At 41.8% G+C, this 16,338-nt stretch overlaps 1 protein-coding gene across 1 annotated transcript in view; it reads right to left on the bottom strand.

Annotated features, from left to right (window-relative positions):
• amph (amphiphysin) overlaps nt 1-16,338 on the bottom strand; it is a 117,768-nt gene that overhangs the window by 33,901 nt on the left and 67,529 nt on the right. Inside the window, exons 8-10 of the mRNA XM_084188015.1 lie at nt 14,180-14,255; nt 6,471-6,553; nt 1,314-1,452 (exon numbers count right to left, since the gene is read on the bottom strand). Of these exons, the coding sequence (XP_084044141.1) occupies nt 1,314-1,452; nt 6,471-6,553; nt 14,180-14,255 (298 nt within the window). The remainder of the gene's footprint in view (nt 1-1,313; nt 1,453-6,470; nt 6,554-14,179; nt 14,256-16,338) is intronic.

Below are 16,338 nucleotides of genomic sequence, written 5' to 3'. Positions count from 1 at the left end.
CCTCCCTTGGAGCTCTACGGACAATTCCTTCGACTTCATGGCTTGGTTTTTGCTCTGACATGCGCTGTCAACTGTGGGACCTTATATAGACAGGTGTGTGACTTTCCAAATCACGTCCAATCAATTGTATTTACCACAGGTGGACTCCAATCAAGTTGTAGAAACATCTCAAGGATAATCAATGGAAACAGGATGCACTTGAGCTCAATTGTAAGTCTCATAGCAAAGGGTCTGAATACTTATTTAAATAAGGTATTTATGTTTCTGTTATTATGTGGTATTGTGTGTAGATCGCTCAGGATTGTTTTTTATTTTATCCATTTTAGAATAAGGCTGTAATGTAACAAAATGTGGAAAAAGTCAAGCAGTCTGAATTCTTTCCGAAGGCACTGTACCTCCATGTTGGCATCCAAGAACAACAATATTGTTGGCATCCAAGACAACAAGTGTATTTGAGTCTTCCACTTGGGAAACAAAAATCTATAGATGAAAATGTGCTATGGGTTTTGGGTTCCTATAGGGAGATTTGGGTGGGGTAGTGTGTTTTGGTTTATTAAGATACTCCTCTTCGGTTCACATGCAGGCACGCATGAACACACACACACACACACACACACACACACACACACACACACACACACACATACATACATACTGTACTTTCATAACTATCAACACATTGCTACCTAAATCTAACACTACTCTGGGTCTAGTCATACCACTACCCTGGTGTTTAAAAACGAATGTGACACCACATTAGATATTATTACTCACCATTATAACAATACATAAAGTGTGCGTGGAAGAAATAGAGCCATAACAAGTCAATACAATCAATCACAAACTGCCTCTACAACTACAGTGGGTTAAAAAAATCTGATTCTCAAATAAACAGGCAATCATTGATTAGTTTCACTTTAAAATGAATTATCTCTTGTTGAACCAGAATTAGCTGGAAATTCATATAAACTACTGAACAGGTGGTTGGTTAGCATACGTCAAAGGAACACACGCGGTGGAGTGTAATTGTACATGGATAGTGTACAACTGAGTAGACTAGAGCGTCATACAGTATACTGAAATACTTTGGACTGGCGCTACATGCGTTTGGTTAGAGCATGTTACCCACAGGGGTGGACTTTTTTGTTCTAGCCTATGGAAAACACACCTGATTCAACTAATCAGCCAATCATAAAGGCTGTGATTAGCTGAACCAGGTGTGTTAGTGCTAGGGTGGAACAAATGCCTGCATCCAGGACTGAAGTAGGACATTCCTGTGGCTGTTAATAGGATTGTATTGGGGTAAGGCATACCTGGCCTGAAGGAGATTTGGGCCGGGGCGGGCCGGGAGAGGCAGGTGCCAGCATGTGGTTAGGAGTGGCCGCTGGGCTCTCGTCGCTGTCGCTGTCCGGTGGCGAGGGGGCCCGAGAGAGTCTCAAAGGTCCTGAATCACTGAGGTAAAGAGGATTCAACAATTAAGATATATATATATTTTTTACCTCATTTACACATGCGCCAACAAGAGAAAGGCTAACTCAAGGAATACGGCTTGTCTATATTTGTGATGTGAGGGGGGGAAAACTATTATTGTCATTTAAATTAAATGTGAAACGTGCACAATGATGAGGGTGCAAACGCTGGGATTAAACTGGGATATGATATGCTATTTATGTAATTATGCTCTAACTCGCAGTCCCCAGATAGACACATAGAAAGCAGCTATTTAGTTAATTTGAAAGGTTTAATTAAAATACATTTAAATGTTGCACATGTGAGACAGAAACGTATGTCAAATCCATATCAATCCAAATGCCTAAGTATTTAAATGCGGGAACAAGTTCGATTGGAGAACCATCTATTGAGTGAACATGTAATTCATCTGAAACATTCTCATGAGAGTTTAAAAACAACATGAATTCCGTTTTGGCCGTATTAAGCCCAAGTTTTAAATCAGCAAGGGATTCCTGCATAGCTATAAAATCTGACTGTGGTTTTGACACAGCCAGATCAACAGTCGGGGCAATAGCATACATAATAGGATCATCCGCATATAGATTAAGTTTACAATTCTTTACAGATTGACCAATGGTGTTTATATAAAGAGTGAAGAGAACAGGTTTATGCACTTCAAGAAATTCAGACTTAACCCCATCAATCACGACGGCCTAAGTTCTGTCACTAAGATAATCATGAACCCATGAACAGGTGACAGAGCTCAGGCCTATCGAGGACAACTTATTCAATAAAATAGCATGATCGACAGTATAAAAAGCTTTTGAGAAGTCCACAAACAAAGCTGCACATTTCATTTTAGTGTCTAAAGCATTGACAAGATCATTAACAGCTAAAGTGGTTGCTGTAATAGTGCTATGCCCAGGCCTAAACCCTGATTGGTTTACATTCAAAATATACATTTCTCTGATAAAAAAGAGCAAAGTTGTACATTTACCAAGGATTCGAGAATCTTAGCTAGACAAGGAAGCCTTGAAATGAGGTGATAATGAATAAGATCACTGCTATCTTTTGGAATATTTCCTGATAATTAATACATTTGGGTTATTGAGCCAACAAGGATAGGAGCTGCACACTTAAGCAGACCAGTATCCAATTGGTTGGCTCCTGTGGATTTCTTGTTGTGTATTGCTAGCAAAGCATCCAGGACTTATTTTTCTGTAAATGTTACTAGTTTCAAGAAGCTAGGCCTATATCGCATGTCACTATTTCACAGGAGAGTCATTTGAACGTACACCCCTGTTCAAAAGTTTGGGGTCACTTAGAAATGTCCTTGTTTTCGAAAGAAAAGCAAATATTTTTGTCCATTAAAATAACATCAAAACATTCAGAAATACAGTGTAGACATTGTTAATGTTGTAAATGGCTATTGTAGCTGGAAACGGCTGATTTTTAATGGAATATCTACCTAGGCGTACAGAGGCCCATTATCAGCAACCATCAGTCCTGTGTTCCAATGGCACGTTGTGTTTGCTAATCCAAGTTTATTATTTATATAATTTTAAAGGGCTAATTGATAATTAGAAAACCCTTTTGCAATTATGTTAGCACAGCTGAAAACTGTTGTGCTGATTAAAGAAGCAATAAACTGGCCTTCTTGAGACTAGATAGTGTATCTTTACCTGGAGTTTTTTCCTTATTGTAGGCTACTACTTCCACCACTTTTAGTATTGAAATCTTTGGTTGTTTACTACACCTTGTTTAGCACATGGACTCACATGTGAATCCTTAAAGAGATGGGTGGGGCTAAGGCTTAAGAGGGTGTGAATGATGCTGAATGGGTGTAGACAAAGAAGAGCTCTACAGTAGGTTTACCAAAACATTCAAGGGCCATTTTCTCAAAAGTGGGGTTACAAGTTTATCAACTTTCAAAGCAGAATTACTTTCCCATTGTTCCTCAACTGCAGTGTATGATCTACCATTTTGTAGCTCTGAGTCTTTACCTTTATCCAATGTAAAAAACACCATTCAAAATGTTGCTACATAAGACCGAATCGAGGTGGTCGGTCACAAATAGCCTAAAAGCTTTGACTATAATTTCTCTGATCATTCAGCAAGTTTCCCCTATCAGCATCCAGCCCAATATCATTGTGAATAGTCTTAGAAGTTATTTCAAAGAGATAACTCGCTGAAATAAAATGGTGATTAAATGCATCAATGATGGCATTTTTTTCCGTAATGAGGCCAGTGTCTGAATTAATTTGTTGTGGGAGAGAGGAGGAAGTAGAACCCTTCAGGGATTTGACAGTTTTCCAGAATTTAGCCGAGTTTCCATTGCAATCTGAAAGAGCGATGACATAATAATCAGATTTAGCCTTTCTGATTTTTTTTACACAATGATTTCTTAGTTGCTTAAAAGCTTGCCAGCCCAGGCCTAAGCCTGCATTCCTGGCCTTGACCCAAGCATCATCTCTTTCTTGAATGACTTCTGATAATTCCGGAGTGTACCAGGCATTCGATCTTCCTTCAAGCATGATTATCCCCAATAGTATTGAAGACATCAGCAAAGAGGCTTAAAGCTAAATCAGGTTCAGGGATAGCTGAAATACAATTAAGGTCACTAAAATAAAGATGGTGTAAAAATGCCTGTTCACTTAAGTTTTTTAAGTTCTTCTTTGTGATGACGCGATGCTTAGATTATTGTGTCCTCACATCTCTAACATAAACAACTGGGCAATGGTCACTAATATATTGGGCGAAGACACATATTTCTCTGGTGTATTCGTTAAAATAAGATCAATCAGAGTTGACTTTGAAGGATCTTTAGGGTTGAGCTGTGTAGGTTTAGTCACCAGCTGGGTTAGGTTTAGATCATTACACGTTTCTTAGATTGCCTGCATTTCCCAATCATAATTTAGGTCACCCAGGATAATAACTTCTGATTTAGTAAAAGAAGACAACAAACTAGTTAACTCCTTGAGTGCAAAAGTTAGCCGAGGGAGGATGGTAGAAAGTTTTTGATAAATTTTTCCCCAGACAAAGGCTTAAGGACAGTAGCTCAAATTCTTTGGCAAGGGAAATGGATTTCAGTAAAGAGACAGAGAAATTATTTTTAATTAAAATGGCCACTGCACCCCCTCTACCCTGTCTGTCAGCTCTGAACAAATGATAGCCAAGTTTCAGTCAATACGAGAATGTCCGGATTTGTCTGCATAACCCAGATCTTAATATACCGTATTTTCCGTACTATAAGGCGCACCGGAGTATAAGCCGCAGCAGCTAAATTGAATGATATTGAATGATGTGTACATATATAAGCCGCACTGGACTATAAGCCGCAGGTGTTTTAATGTTTAATTACCATATGTAAGGGTTCGTGCACAGAGGGGATTGTCGGGAAAGAGATGGATTGTGCATGAAAACTTTCTTTGCACAAACTGTCTCGCTCTCGTAATGTCTGTCTGTCTTGCTCTCGTTCTGTCTCTCGTTCTGTCTCTCATTCTGTCTCTCGTACCACTCTCGGTTCCACTTTTACTTTTGCGCGCTACCTGTCTCACTCTTTTCCGGCCTCCAGCTTTTCCTGCTGGAGACCGCCGCTTAAAGGTGAGGGGCGCGGACCGGTCATAGAGCCCATAGAGTTAAAGTTGGTGGACTGTAACCTGTAAAATCCATAGATTTAGGAGGTCTTCTAGTGGCCGTTAGCTGTAAAAATCCATAGATTAGCCGCACCGTTATATAAGCCGCAGGGTCGAAAAATTTGAAAAAAGGCGCAGCTTATAGTCCGAAAATTACGGTAATCCAATTTAGGAAGTAAGCTCCTAATATTCAGATACATCAACCCAAGGCCTTTGCGAATTTTAAAGTCACGTGGAAACTCCAACTCAAATAAGCTATGTTCAATTTGCAGTTGTGGGTCCTGTCTGATGGTTGATATTGATATAGTTGGTATGGCTATAAGATTGCATTGAACTGCACCATTTGGTCTATCCATATTAGTAATAGAGGAAGAAATTGGAATTACTTTTCCAAGGTTAGCACCATAGGGCCTGAGGCCACAGCCAATGTCAATTTGAGGAACTCTCAGAGTAACCAATGATGGAATGTTATAAACTGACTTATATGGGCTTTGGTTGCTATCCTGCAACAGCCCAAGCCCTCTATGTGATTTGAAAACCGAGGGGTTATTCAAGTTGATGGAACTCACATATTAACTAAAATCACTGGGTGAGCAGGCCACAGTGGGCTCCTCTTTTGAGCTAACAATAGCAGACGAATGGGTACAAGATTACAACTGACAACACCCCTAGAAGTATAGACAACAGTACGACGATAACGCTTAGAGAGGATCGAAGGTATTACCTGAGCGGGGCTTGGTCTGTCTCTGAGTCAATATCTAAATGCGGCCTTGAAATGTGAAGAGAGGGTTCAGGCTCATAGATGGTTTGGGTGGAGTCCATCATCCCTGTAGAGCATCTTTTGTTTCCAAAAAGTGTCGAAATTGTCAATAAAAGTTATGCCAACAGAGTGGCACTAGTCTTTACGCTAGATATGAAGTGATAAGAGCCTGCTGAACCTTTCGCAGCCGTGACCCGGCAGCCGCGACCCGGCAGCCGCGATCGGCTGCTTTTCAGAGCCTTTTAGGGTGTTAAACAGCTCATTAAAATCCTGTTTCATTAGCTCTGATTTACCCTTTTTGATATAATTTGATCCCACATGCACTACAACAGCAGCAGCTGTTGGACGAACTGTAACTTAGTCAAATTGTTGCATGTTGCGTTTATATTTTTGTTCAGTGTAGTATGTATAAGCTGGAAGTAGAAACCTAAGTATTGTTGTCCATTAGTTTACTCCAATTAGGGGAGGGGTGGTAGGATTAGGGTAAAATAATAAAGAAGGAAAATATATATATTTTTTAAAGAGAATAAATATGTGGGAGATTGGAAATTATGCAGACAATTACATTGATAGAACCCACAATCTATCTGCAATATTAAAGCTGACATATAGAAACTGCTCACCTGGGCGCTCCTTGTATGGTGAACATTTTGTCAGAGTGTTGCTCTCCCAGCTTGGTCATCACTTCATACAGCTGCTTACAGAGCTACAATAGCCAAAAGAGAGAGACAAGTGTTCAAGTTATAAAATCCCCTTCCTTTCATTACATGTTAGCAGGGGCCTCACACGTATCTCAATACCATATCAATATAATTTATATAAGGGTGGCCAGTTACCGATAGTGAAATACTACTTTGTTTGTCAAAGTGCACCAATTCCACCATGTTGCCTTGTTCCTTCCCTGTCCCATTCAGTCCAATCATAAACAACAGCCAGCAAAATAAAGTATGTCCGTGCGGTAGCAGAGAGAACAGTCTATGACTAGGGTGGCTGGAGTATTTGACAATTTTTAGGGCCTTCCTCTCACACCGCCTGGTATAGAGGTCCTGGATGGCAGGAAGCATGGCCCCAGTGATGTACTGGGCTGTACGCACTACCCTCTGTAGCACCTTGCGGTCGGATGCCAAGCAGTTGCCATACCAGGCGGTGATGCAACCAGTCAGGATGCTCTCGATGGTGCAGCTGTAGACCGTTTTGAGGATCTGAGGACCCATGTCAAATCTTTTCAGTCTCCTGAGGGGGAATAGGAGTTGTCGTGCCCTCGTCACAGCGGTCTTGGTGTGTTTGGAACATGATAGTTTGTTGGTGATGTGGATCCCAGTGAACTTGAAGCTCTCGACCTGCTCCACTACAGCCATGTCGATGTGAATGGTCCACGATAAGCTCCTTTGTCTTGATCACGTTGCGGGAGAGGTTGTTGTCCTGGCCCCACACTGCCAGGTCTCTGACCTCCTCCCTATCGGCTGTCTCATCATTGTCGGTGATCAGGCCTACCACCGTTGTGTCGTCGAAAAACGTAATGATGGTGTTGGAGTCGTGCTTGGCCATGCAGTTGTGGGTGAACAGGGTGTCCAGGAGGGGACTGAGCATGCACCCGAGGGGCCCCTGTGTTGAGGATCAGCGTGGCAGATGCGTTGTTGCCTACCGTTACCACCTGGGGTCGGCCCGTCAGGAAGTCCAGGATCCAGTTGCAGAGGGAGGTGTTCAGTCCCAGGGTCCTTAGCTTAGTTATGAGCTTTGAGGGCACTATGGTGTTGAACACTGAGCTGTAGTCAATGAACAGCATTCTCACGTAGGTGTTCCTTTTTTCCAGGTGGGAAAGGGCAGTGTGGAGTGCAATTGAGATTGCGTCATCTGTGGATCTGTTGGGACGGTATGCGAATTGGAGTGGGTCTAGGGTTTCTGGGATGATGGTGTTGATGTGAGCCATTACCAGCCTTTCAAAGCACTTCATGGCTACAGACGTGAGTGCTACGGGTCAGTAGTCATTTAGGCAGGTTACCTTGGCGTTCTTGGGCACAGGGACTATGGTGGTCTGCTTGAAACATGTAGGTATTACAGACTTGAAAATGTCAGTGAATACACTTGCCAGTTGGTCAGCGCATACGTGGAGTACACGTCCTGGTGCTCTCATGCATGCTTCAGTGTTGCTTGCCTCAAAGCGCGCATATGTCATTTAGCTCGTCTGGTAGGCTCGTGTCACTGGGCAACTCATGGCTGGGCCTCCCTTTGTAGTCCGTAATAGTTTGCAAGCCCTGCCACATCCGACGAGCGTCAGAGCCGGTGTAGTAGGTTTCAATCTTAGTCCTGTATTGACGCTTTGCCTGTTTGATGGTTCATCGGAGGGCATAGCAGGATTTCTTATAAGCATCTGGGTTAGTGTCCCGCTCCTTGAAAACGGCAGCTCTACCCTTTAGCTCAGTGCGGCTGTTTCCTGTAATCCATGGCTTCTGGTTGTTTTATGTACGTACGGTCACTGTGGGGACGACGTCATCGATGCACTTATTGATGAAACCAGTGACTGATGTGGTATACTCCTCAATGCCATCGGATGAATCCCAGAACATATTCCATACTGTGCTATCAAAACAGTCCTGTAGCTTAGCATCGGCGTCATCTGACCACTTCCGTTTTGAGCGAGTCGCTGGTACTTCCTGCTTTAGTTTTTTTATTTTAAGCAGGAATCAGGATAGAATTATGTTGGGGCGGTATGTACTCGTCTCTGTGTATGGAGTAAAGGTGGTCTAGAGTTTTTTTCCCTCTGGTTGCACGTGACATGCTGGTAGAAATGAGGTAAAACAGATTTAAGTTTTCCTGCATTAAAGTCCCTGGCCACTAGGAGCACAGCCTCTGGATGAGCATTTTCTTGTTTCCTTATGGCCTTATACAGCTCGTTGAGTGCGGTCTTAGTGCCAGCATCGCTTTGTGGAGTAAATAGACAGCTACGGAAAATACAGATGAAACTCTTCGTAAATAGTGTGGTCTACAATTTATCATGTGAGGTACTCTACCTCAGGCGAGCAAAACCTCAAGACTTCTTTAATATTAGATTTCACGCACCAGCTGTTATTGACAAATAGACACAAACCACCACCCCTTCTCTTAGGGTAGAACTGAGAAGGTAGCTGTTCTGTCTTTCCAATGCACGAAAAACCCAGCCAACTGTATTATACATGTCGTCGTTCAGTCACGACTCAGTGAAACATAAGAAATTACAGTTTTTAATGTCCCGTTGGTAGGATAATCTTGAATGGAGCTCATCCAGTTTATTCTCCAATGATTGCACATTGGCCAATAGGACGGAGGGTAGAGGCGGGTTACCCACTTTCCGCCGAAATTCTCACAAGGCAGTCAGATCTGCATCCCCTGTATCGGCGTCTCCTCTTCATGTGAATGACGAGGATTTGGGCCTGGTCCGGGAGCAGCAGTAAATCCTTCACGTCCGACTTGTTAAAGAAAAAATATTTGTCCAGTTTGAGGTGAGTTATCGCTGTTCTGATATCCAGAAGCTGTTATCGGTCATTAGAGACAGTGGCAGAAATATTATGTACAAAATAAGTTACAAACAACGCCAAGAAACACACAAAATAGCACAATTGGTTAGGAGTCCGTAAAACAGCAGCCATCCCCTCCGGCGCCATTCTCAATCATAGGCCTAACATAATTGGCAGTAGCATCTGTCGACAGACTGTTGGATGCCACGACTAAAGAGGAACTTTGTTCCAGTACGCTGATTTTTATTCACTGATCATTTGGACAAATCACGATTTCGCAGGTGCTCGCTGGGTGTCCGAGATTACTTTAAAAATAAATGATCAATTAAATAAATAAAAATATATCAGGGTTGGGGTCAATTCCAATTGAAGGTATTCAATTCAGAAAGTGATTTGAATGTACAATTCAGAAATGGAAAAACTTTAGAAATAAATAGCTTCTACTTTTCAGTTTATTTAAAATTATATACTGTATACAAAAAAATTATATTAAATTGTAATAAACGTTTTCTTCCTGAATTGAATTGACCCCAACCTCAGCGAGTCGGAAACAACCAAATGCATCCAGTCTTCAGCGTAAATGGAAAGAGAGCCTGTGACGCGACATCCGCTTTTGCATGTTAACAAGGCGACACTCCATCTTAACTCCTTCTCCACATTTACTGGATTGGTTGAACGGTGCAAAAGGATTAGAAAGAAAGAAACGCCATCTCAAGCGTTTCTTTTTGTACGTCTGGTATGTTAGGTTAAATTGACCTAAACCCTGAAATAAATGAAAAATGAATAAATGAGGCACAATTTATACTTTTCCCTGCAGAGGGCAGTCTAGAACCAAATGTTGAACTTGGACGGATAAAGATGTCAGGACACACACACACGATACAAAACAATTGACCCCAGGAAAAAACATGAATAGGGTTCTGCATAAAAACCGCACCACAGGTTTAAATGAGTTGTGCCCTCGGTCTACTGACTGCTGCTTTCACATCTGTCCTCTGTTCTTTATTGGGACCCTGCTGTCTGAGGGGGCATTCTTTGTACCAACACACCTTCCAGCCAGGCATCCATGAAGGATGTAGATGGTGTGATCTGAAGGAGAACATGCCTAAAACAAGTCTGAACATAAAGCTTTCTCTCTGGGTCGGGCAAGGACCAGAAATCTGCCCGGGCATTTCTAACACATCGGTCCATTTTGTCCTTTGAGGCCCCGATTATTAGTCAAATTATTATTATTCTGCACAGCAACTCCACTTTAGACAGGCCCACTGGGCTAAAGATGGACCAGCTAATCTGGCATTTGCCAGAACTGCCCTATGGCCACTCCGTTTCTGTCCATAAACGACGCAGATGGTGTGATCTGAATGAGAACAAGCCTAAAACAAGTCAAACAGCCTTCTCTTCATCAACGGCCAAAAACAATCCCTTTCCTACCTGACCATTTAGGCTCAATTTCAGAACAGATGTTCAGAATACTTACAAGACTCAAATCACTGGTGTCCCTAAACCAATCATATCGTGACACCATGGCAGTGTCCTAAATGGCTCCCTATTCCTATAAAGTGCACCATAGGGCTCTGGTCAAACGTAGTGCACTATATAGGCCCTCATGTTTGGCCTGGAGCGATGGGGAGTAGTAGCCAGGCTAGGAATCGCGAGAGGCTATAGTTTAGGCATTACCTTGATATTCACCAGTAATACTGCTGACAGCCAATACAATACAATAGGCCTAATATATGGTAGTTACTGTAGTCATTTCCCTAGACCTCAGTAAGACAATTACAATGTCACATAACAGTGCTGTCCCTGCTAGTTGGAAATGCAGTACCTTTGAAGACAGGATAATAAGGTTTAAGTGGGTAAGTGTGAGCGAATCATGTGCTGGCCTAAAGTTATTTCAGGAAGTGAAATAAAAATGGAATTCATTAATTGAAAACATCATAATTGATGGGTATTTTCCTCGTTTAAAAATTCAATTTCAGTGCACTTCCTTAACGGAGTTGAAATGGCATTGAGCCAAACACAGATGGCTGTGGACCCCTGAACCAGTATTCATCAGAAGACACAGGCTGCCAGAGTTGTATATTCAGTCCAACACAGTACTGGCATGTACAGTGGAGAAAATAAGTATTTAGTCAGCCACCAATTGTGCAAGTTCTCCCACTTAAAAAGATGAGAGAGGCCTGTAATTTTCATCATAGGTACACGTCAACTATGACAGACAAATTGAGAAAAAAAAATCCAGAAAATCACATTGTAGGATTATTTATGAATTTATTTGCAAATTATGGTGGAAAATAAGTATTTGGTCACCTACAAACAAGCAAGATTTCTGGCTCTCACAGACCTGTAACTTCTTCTTTAAGAGGCTCCACTGTCCTCCACTAGTTACCTGTATTAATGGCACCTGTTTGAACTTGTTATCAGTATAAAAGACACCTGTCCACAACCTCAAACAGTCACACTCCAAACTCCACTATGGCCAAGACCAAAGAGCTGTCAAAGGACACCAGAAACAAAATTCTAGACCTGCACCAGGCCGGGAAGACTGAATCTGCAATAGGTAAGCAGCTTGGTTTGAAGAAATCAACTGTGGGAACAATTATTAGGAAATGGAAGACATACAAGACCACTGATAATCTCCCTCGATCTGGGGCTCCACGCAAGATCTCACCCCGTGGGGTCAAAATGATCACAAGAACGGTGAGCAAAAATCCCAGAACCACACGGGGGGACCTAGTGAATGACCTGCAGAGAGCTGGGACCAAAGTAACAAAGCCTACCATCAGTAACACACTACGCCGCCAGGGACTCAAATCCTGCAGTGCCAGACGTGTCCCCCTGCTTAAGCCAGTACATGTCCAGGCCCGTCTGAAGTTTGCTAGAGTGCATTTGGATGATCCAGAAGAGGATTGGGAGAATGTCATATGGTCAGATGAAACCAAAATATAACTTTTTGGTAAAAACTCAACTCGTTGTGTTTGGAGGACAAAGAATGCTGAGTTGCATCCAAAGAACACCATACCTACTGTGAAGCATGGGGGTGGAAACATCATGCTTTGGGGCTGTTTTTCTGCAAAGGGACCAGGACGACTGATCCATGTAAAGGAAAGAATGAATGGGGCCATGTATCGTGAGATTTTGAGTGAAAACCTCCTTCCATCAGCAAGGGCATTGAAGATTAAACGTGGCTGGGTCTTTCAGCATGACAATGATCCCAAACACACCGCCCGGGCAACGAAGGAGTGGCTTCGTAAGAAGCATTTCAAGGTCCTGGAGTGGCCTAGCCAGTCTCCAGATCTCAACCCCATAGAAAATCTTTGGAGGGAGTTGAAAGTCCGTGTTGCCCAGCGACAGCCCCAAAACATCACTGCTCTAGAGGAGATCTGCATGGAGGAATGGGCCAAAATACCAGCAACAGTGTGTGAAAACCTTGTGAAGACTTACAGAAAACGTTTGACCTGTGTCATTGCCAACAAAGGGTATATAACAAAGTATTGAGAAACTTTTGTTATTGACCAAATACTTATTTTCCACCATAATTTGCAAATAAATTCATAAAAAATCCTACAATGTGATTTTCTGGATTTTTTTTTCTCATTTTGTCTGTCATAGTTGACATGTACCTATGATGAAAATTACAGGCCTCTCTCATCTTTTTAAGTGGGAGAACTTGCACAATTGGTGGCTGACTAAATACTTTTTTTCCCCACTGTATATTTCAGGTGATTTATCAAAGGTTAAGGATAATGGCGCTGGCAGTTTCTGTCACTCACTCTCCCAGCATTCTCCTGACTTGCCTTAGTAACATGTTCACGTTGGTATTCTGAAGGTCTATGACTATGTTCAGAATTCAACCTTCAATGGCAAACCAGAGAAATTGAGAGCTGAGAAGTTCTGGTTCACAGACTTGCCTCACCGCTGATATTTCCCACACACAAACAAACATCTCTCCAAATTATGATTGACTAGCATTTCTGAAGGAAAGAGGAAGGCCTACATTATAATGTTTCACTCGATCACCGACAGGAAGAGAGGTGAAATAGAGAGGTGTTATTACCGAAACTGGAGGAGCAAATTTGAAGCTATAATGCTAGGTTTTCAGCCCATATTTGATATGAAAGGATTTTCCACTACAAAAGTGTTATGTGCAGCAAAACCTTACTATAAACCCTTTATTTCTAGGTAAATATTTCTACATTTTACAAAAAATATATGCTGCTCAAGTAGACATCTAAACGTCTTGTGTATTGACATTTTCAATTCCACATTATCATCGTGAGCTGTAATTTTCATGCTCCTTGAATCAGCCATCAGTTGACTATTTGTCCATTTACATTTTAATAAATTGTTGAATTAGTAACTTAGTGTATGTCTTAGTGAAAAAAATTGGCTATATGATCAAGGCTAATGTGATATGATGTAAGTCCACAATTAGGCTATAGAAGTAAAGAGCGCTGAGGATGTTTTTGGATAACAAGAATTTCAGATACTCGCTCATCTTCACCATCTGGTGCTTGAGGTTGGTCAAGCGGTTAAGGCTGCCTAACTGAGCATGTATGCAATCTCCTGCCTGCGTGGGATGGAATCCCGGCCCCACCGGTCTTCACACTACGTTCCCTCTATCTGTCTCCCAGCTCTCTTCTGTCTAAAATGAACTTTAAAAAAATATATATGTGTTTGGATACACTAGGCATAGATGGTACATGGTACATCATCATACTGAACTGTACTTTATCCCTTGTGTTGATGCAATGTCAGAAGAAAGAGACTCAACCTTCAAAAACACCACCCAGCGCATAAAGCAAATAGCCTTGAGTATTTCTATTTTTTTAACTTACCACAGAGATTTCCCGATGGAATTTGGCCTCCAGGTTCGTCACGTTCTTGAATGTGTTCACGTAGAATCCGACTCGGCTTGAAGGGGGAAAACACATCTGTTACCATTGTGCTGTCTTTTCACCAACAAACATCTTCTTTAAAGCCCTAAAATTATGGAAGTAATTTATGAATTGACAGCCTTAGCTATAAGGCTAATGCTGTTAGACTTATGAATTCCATACATTGGAATGAACAGTTTACCATAACAATATACTTTTCATACCACTTTTCAAAAAAATAAAACCATATCAAACTGGTGGTCAGAGATACAAAACGCTGTTTAACTATAGTCCCTATACATGGTTATTGCCTTCTAGGGAGTTTCCTGGCCACTGTGCTTCTACCTCTACATTGCTAGCTCTTTGGGATTTGAGGCTGGGTATCTGTAAAGCACTTTGTGACAACTGCTGATGTAAAAAGGGCTTTATAAAATAAATTGTATTGATTGATACATTGTTTACCAACCAGTTTGCAAAATGTTAGATACGTATTGTAAATTGCGATCTATTGCTGCTATTCAGGTGAACTCATAGCACATCTTTCTTCTGAACATATAAGCAATAAGTGCGAATTTCAGAAACTGCTAAACCAAAGTGTACAGCAAACATTGTGTTGCCCTTGTGAGGATCCTCTCTCTGCAATGCCCTCTAGCACTGCTCTATACTCTTGTCATTTTGCAATGATGCAGGTAGGAGACATGTGGTCATTCATTCACACACACACACACACACACACACACACACACACACACACACACACACACACACACACACACACACACACACACACACACACACACACAGGGGTTGAATTGATTCTGACACATATCCTGAACACATATACTGTAGCTCAGCTGTTAATGCAGATTTTTTCACAAAAGGATGACTGTCATTATAACTATGATAGGGCTAAAAATAAAAAGTACCGCAATTCCTATCCACGAGTAGAGCGGTGCTAGAGGGCATTGCAGAGAGAGGATGCCTCTGATTGGACAGATTACGTAACCACGGCTGCAAGCATTCCTCTCCAGTGAGCAGCCAGTGCGCTGCTTGCTGCTGCTCAAGATGGCACACACACACACACACACACACACACACACACACACACACACACACACACACACAGGGGCGGACTTTGTGATTTATAGGCCCCAGGCAGAGGCCAGTCTGAGCCCCCCCCCCCCATGTCTATTTAACAACATCATGGCTACCGGCTCTTTTAGGTGAACGAAGTAGAATGAAAAGGCTTACTGAAAATAATTAAAATGCCCTTCACTAGTAAAGGTCTTTACATCACCACTTAGAACAGGGGTGGGAAATAATTTAAACGGAGGGACAAACCATTTTCTTTTGTTGTTGAAAGCAATTTGTGGGCCAGAAGAAAGGCAGTTATTTTAAAATATTATAGGTCCATTGTCATTTCTACATACTTTCTATCTGGTTTTACTTAGATAGGGATGCACTGATGTGGAAAGTCTGTGCCAATAACTATATCTGATATTTTCTTTGGAATATCGACCAGTACCTTTATTTTGGGGGATTTTTATCCATTCTAGCACAGATACAAACTGCAACCAAGTTTCTAGAGTCACATCTCGACTGTGAATCACCTAAGAACTAAAGAGGAAATATTGGGCTCTGTCCCAAATGGCACCATGTTCCCTATTTAGTGCACTAGATTTGACCAGGACCCAAAGGGCTCTGGTCAAATGTAGTGCACTACGCACTGAATAGGATTCCATTTGGGATGGATCTAAGGTGACTCAGAGAGTAACACGTTTGCATTCACGATTTTAAAGGATTTCTATGTCAAAGCGCATAGAGTAGAGCAATACCAATAAAAAAACAACACTGCATAATCCTTTATAAGCAATAAAGTACTCCTGTGTGGCTCAGATGGTAAAGCATGGCGCTTGCAACGCTAGTGTCGTGGGTTCGATTCACAATGGGGCCACCCATACAGTGGCTTGCAAAAGCATTCACCCCCCTTGGCATTTTTCCTATTTTGTTGCCTTACAACCTGGAATTAAAATTGACTTTATGCGGGTTTGTATCATTTAATTTAATGCCTACCACTTTGAAGATGCAAAATATTGTTTTCTTGTTTGTTTCACAATAAG

This window comes from Coregonus lavaretus (genome assembly GCF_964263955.1).
Source record: "Coregonus lavaretus genome assembly, chromosome: 23".
Lineage (NCBI taxonomy): Eukaryota > Metazoa > Chordata > Actinopteri > Salmoniformes > Salmonidae > Coregonus > Coregonus lavaretus.
Note: the sequence above shows the minus strand (reverse complement) of the source record. Positions and strands in the feature narration are given on the sequence as shown.